Source organism: Cebus imitator, unplaced genomic scaffold (genome assembly GCF_001604975.1).
Source record: "Cebus imitator isolate Cc_AM_T3 unplaced genomic scaffold, Cebus_imitator-1.0 Scaffold482, whole genome shotgun sequence".
Taxonomy (NCBI): Eukaryota; Metazoa; Chordata; class Mammalia; order Primates; family Cebidae; genus Cebus; species Cebus imitator.
The window spans coordinates 141,527-146,250 of record NW_016107797.1 but is presented as its reverse complement, the minus strand read 5'-3'; the positions used below and the strand labels follow the sequence as shown (position 1 = coordinate 146,250).

Below are 4,724 nucleotides of genomic sequence, written 5' to 3'. Positions count from 1 at the left end.
AGTGGTTTGTTAAAGCAAACTAAATATGGCCTGAGAAGGACTCTGTTCTTCTACATTTGAATTCTTGTGGATGAACTGTAACCTAGCTTAATAGTCAGACAAAATTAAAAACCTAACTTAATAGTATGCACCTGTAACAATGCCTGAATGTCAGCCAATCCCACCAGCCATACTTCAACCACTCATAGGCTGTTGAATGCTCAAACTGCGTTCAAGTAGGCAAATGCCTAGCATAACCAATCTCACTGTTTCTGTACTTTCACTTCCAATTCCTGTACTTTACCTTTTTTGTCTGTAAGTTTGTTCTGATCATGAGGCACTCTTGGTCTCTGTGAATCTACTGTGATTCTGGGGACTGCCCGGTTTGCAAATTGTTCATTGCTCAATTAAACTCCTTTCATTTTAATTCAACTGAAATTTTTCTTTTATCAGATGATGTCAGAAGCAGGATGCAAAGTGGAGGTTCTAGCGACCCTCAGGAGCACTGAGTGAACATGCAAGGAACCTGTAGGACCCACTTGTGTCCATTGATCTCTCAGAGCAGCTGGGGATTGTGGGTAAGCCCTCTTTCAGATTTTAGAACTCCACGGCTCTCTGTGTTTCTTTGAGCAAATTTCTGATCCAAACTGGGTTTGGCATCATGGAATGGGTCCAGGAATGGATTTGATCCAGGAATGAACTGGCTTGGATCCAGTTAGAGGTCGCTTACATTTGGCTGGGTCAGAAAGGAAATGGTAGTAACCAGTAATATTACAGGGGATATAAAATTTCATTTTTGAAAATTAACAGCAATTTTTGTGTTCTACCCCTTGCTTAAATTTTTCTTGCATACTTAAATAGGAAAAAACCCAATCATTGGTGAAGTTAATCCAGAGAACCTGAAAGTAAAGCCAATAATTTAGGTAAAAATGGGATCCTTAATTTCTGGAAAACTGATTTACCTCTGGCTTATAATTTAGGCCTGAGAGGCAGTAAAATCTTATGGCAAAATTTTACTAAAGATAACTTACTGGGGAATGTTCCAAATGAACAACCATGCAGTAACGTCAATTTAAAAGTGAGGCCTCTCAGTAAAGTCCCTTTGGTTAAGAATGGATTTGGCACTACGGGATGTCAACTACTATTCTCTTTGGAATAATCTGTCTTGCACTCTTTGCTAATGACTATGGGTGACAGGATTAGGGATTTACAGGATCGTGGGACATGGTGAGCTTATTCTTTCCTAAAAGGGGAAGCTTGAGAGGTGATGAGACTGCTGGAAAAGAGCTCTTAGCTACCAAGAAGCAATCACCTGAAGTTCTAAGAGTTGCCTCAATGGGTGGGTTTTTCTCCGGCCTCCCTGATCGTTTGACCTTCCCCAACCTGCCACAGACAATGCTTTCCCCTTTCTCTTTTCCCTTTCTTATCTTTTCTCTTACACAGATCGACCATCTTGCCCAGAGACCCAGTGTGGAAACTCCTAGTCAGAGGCTGGATTAATTTAAGGCTTGCCAATTTGATATTGGGCGCTAAGCAGAGTGGTTAATGTCTGTTTCATCACATGTATTCTGCTCCGGCCAGACTGAAGAAAAGATAATTTTCCTTTATGATGCCTCTTGGCCCCAGCATGATGGTGTGGCAAGCTGAGTCACTAAGGCTGCTCAGGGAAAGGGAACCCAGAAGCTTGGCATCCTGGCAAAAGGGTAAGAATTTCTTACCAGTCAGGTTTCTGGCTTCTCTTTGTGTCTGTGTGCAAACAGGTGAATGAACGGTAAATATCGCTGTTTATCTCTTCTGTAAAGTTTTGATTAATGTAAAAAACAATTCTGAGACTAGTCTTAAACTGACATATTTGTGCTATAAATTTTTTTTCTGTGTCAAGGGGTACCTGAGGATAAAATATGGGCTTAGGACCCCATAAGCTGGCTGCTCAAGATGGCCCAGCAAGCTAGTCAATAACAAACTATCCTGCAGGTCCTGAAACAAACGAAAAAACTGGATGGGTTTCTTATCTTGATTTATGTCCTTGGGAGCTTGACCTTGAAACCATATGTCAGTACTTTCTCTTGGTCTGTGCCTTCCAGGAAGAGGAATTTTAGGATTTATTTCATAGTTAGCTCTAAAATCTACCTTGAGTAGTTAAAAGCCTTTGCAAGCTCAAAATTAACTACTATAGATTTTTTTCTGGGAAGGTCAGTGGAGACTGCCCTGTATTTTATCTGAGTAGCTAAGGTTTTGCCTTTTCACACTGGCAGACTGGGTTTGATTCCCTGCTTAGGAAGTAAGTCCTTTTTGGTTTAATATCTGCATGACCTTGTCTAGTCTATTCTTCTTCACGGATTACCTTAAATTTTCCTTTCTCTGAGCACCTGGAAGTTTACCTTTGGTAAAGTTCAGAAGCCAGAAATTTGAAAAGGTCATTTGACCTTTTAAACAAAATTTTAAAAGGACTTTATTAAATAATGCTATGGTTAAAAGTCACCTTAATTAGAAGTGGATATTCAAGCTCTAATGTCTGGACTTTTTCGGAAAATGATGAGGCACCAGAAGCCCATTTCCTGGCCTTGTTCTTCCAAGAACTCCACCGTAAAGCCAATAACCAATTAATAAATGTAAAAACTGGCAAATGAAAAATCCTACAACTACTTTAGTAATCTTCTGCTGTCTGTGTAATTACATATGTGTTGTGTATAATGTTTATATAAAAAAGTTCTAAATAATTAGCTTAAACAAAAATAGGTGCTTAAATAAAGTATTGTGAAAGCAAAATAAAAACTGTAATGCCGTTACTTTATTGATCTTTGTGAAATAAAATCGGCTTTTAAGATTGTTGATAGAAAATATATTTTGTCTAAATTATGCAGGTCAGATATTAGGTATTCTAAATGCTTTAAGGCCATAAACTGTTTTGATTTTTGAAAACTGTTCAACTGTCCAGGTGTGGTGGCTCACACCCATAATTCCAACGCTTTGGGAGGCTGAGGAGGGAGGATAGCCTGGTGTCAGGAGTTCAAAACCAGCCTGGCCAATGTGGTGAAGCCCTGTCTCTACTAACAATTAAAAAAAATAAAAAATCTAGACATGGTGGTGGGAACGTTTAATCCCAGTTACTTGGGAGGCCAAAGCAGAAGAATAACTTGAACTTGGGAGGCAGAGATTACAGTGAGCTGAGATTGTGCCATTGCACTCCAACCTGGGTGACAAGAGCAGAAAGAAAGACAGAAAAGAAAAGAAAAAAAAAATTGTTCAATTTATTTTGGAGGCATTAAATTATTTTATTTATTTATTTATTTTTCAAACAACCAGACACACGAAAGTTTTTAGTTTATTAAGCTTCTCGTGAAAAATCCACAACGGCCATAGATAACATCATTGCAGCACCTTTACTCCTTTGGCTGTGATCCAATCTCCAGCTCACTTTTTGCCAGCGCCAACATTGGCCTTTGCAGTCCCCCTGACTTTCTTCATTCTGTTCTTGCATTCCTTTCATTGCTTTCTTGAGGTCTTTTTCTTCTCATACAGGCCATGTCTTGCAAGTCTATGTTTGGGTTCATTTTTCTTTGCATAATCCAGGGAATCATAAATCATGCCAAAGCCAGTTGTCTTGCCACCACCAAAATGAGTTCTGAATCCAAATACAAAGATGACATCCGGTGTGGTCTTGTACATTTTGGCTAGTTTTTTCCGAATTTCTGTTTTAGGCACTGTTGCCTTCCCGAGGTGAAGGACATCAATGACCATTTGTTTCCTCTGAAGCAGTTGGTTGGTCATGAACTTTCTAGTGTGGGTAGTTACTGTGTTGTTCATGATGGCGCCCTATCCTTACACAGCCGGGGAGGAAAAAACCGCATTAAATTCTTAATAAGCCTTAGAGATTATATGGAGTTTGCCATGCCCCCTACCTATGGAATTAAGGTTATAAAGTGGAAGAGATTTTATATAATAAAGGATGTTGTAATATAAATTCTTGTCCTAAATTAAAATGACTGGTTGTTTAAAAAGAGGGAGGTTTAGGGCAAGTCAGAGAGTCTGAACACATCATACATGGTCTGTGTATGTCATGAAAGAATGTATGAAAATAAATTTACACCAGAATGTACAATTTAAATGTGATTAGGCCTCTTGAGTGTTTTTTTAAAATGTCTCTATGACTTTTAACTGTACAGCTTGCCTGCTTTACAGCTAGGTAAGGCCCAGGGCATGTGGAGTTAGATTCTAGAAAGGGTCAGATCTTATTTGCATTTATGTTTGGGTCCCAGGCTCCACACCTAGTACATAATTAAAATCCTTTGCTGATCAAAGTTTTCACCAAAAGTAAAAATCTCTAAGAGTTAATATTGTAATATGTAATTGAGACTACTGAAAAAATATGTTTACATACAAGATGTGTAAGGAGAATAAAATGTGTCTTTGTAAGAGATTATAAGAAGGTATGGGTATGAAAATATTTGCCTAGGTTAGAAGGTTAAATGATTGTTTTACATTAAATAAAGCTAAATGTTTGAACAAGTTGTAGAAGGTTTATAAAAATTAATTGTAAAAGATTCAATATGTGAGCATATTGGCAAAAGTTTAAATGACATTATTCAGAGTTTTTTTTTTTTTTTTTTTTTCCATAGCTGAGACATGGCATGAAAAACACAAAGAAGTTTTCTGACAACATTTTTTCTGCTCTGAGAAAAAAATTGTAAAGGGTTAAAAAAGGATTTATAAAAATCTTAGCTTACGGTCAAATTAATTAAAAC

General features: G+C 37.7%; 1 protein-coding gene across 1 annotated transcript; it reads right to left on the bottom strand.

The window, feature by feature from the left end:
• Window positions 1-3,284: 3,284 nt before the first annotated feature.
• LOC108292219 (40S ribosomal protein S24-like) lies at window positions 3,285-3,786 on the bottom strand. The gene has a single exon (XM_037732933.1). The coding sequence runs from the start codon at window positions 3,784-3,786 to the stop codon at window positions 3,466-3,468; it is 321 nt and encodes a 106-aa protein (XP_037588861.1). The 3' UTR covers window positions 3,285-3,465.
• Window positions 3,787-4,724: the final 938 nt, after the last annotated feature.

Excerpts from the sequence above, each read along its gene's own strand:
- LOC108292219 (XM_037732933.1), bottom strand. The coding sequence starts at position 3,786 with ATGAACAACACAGTAACTACCCACACTAGAAAGTTCATGACCAACCAA.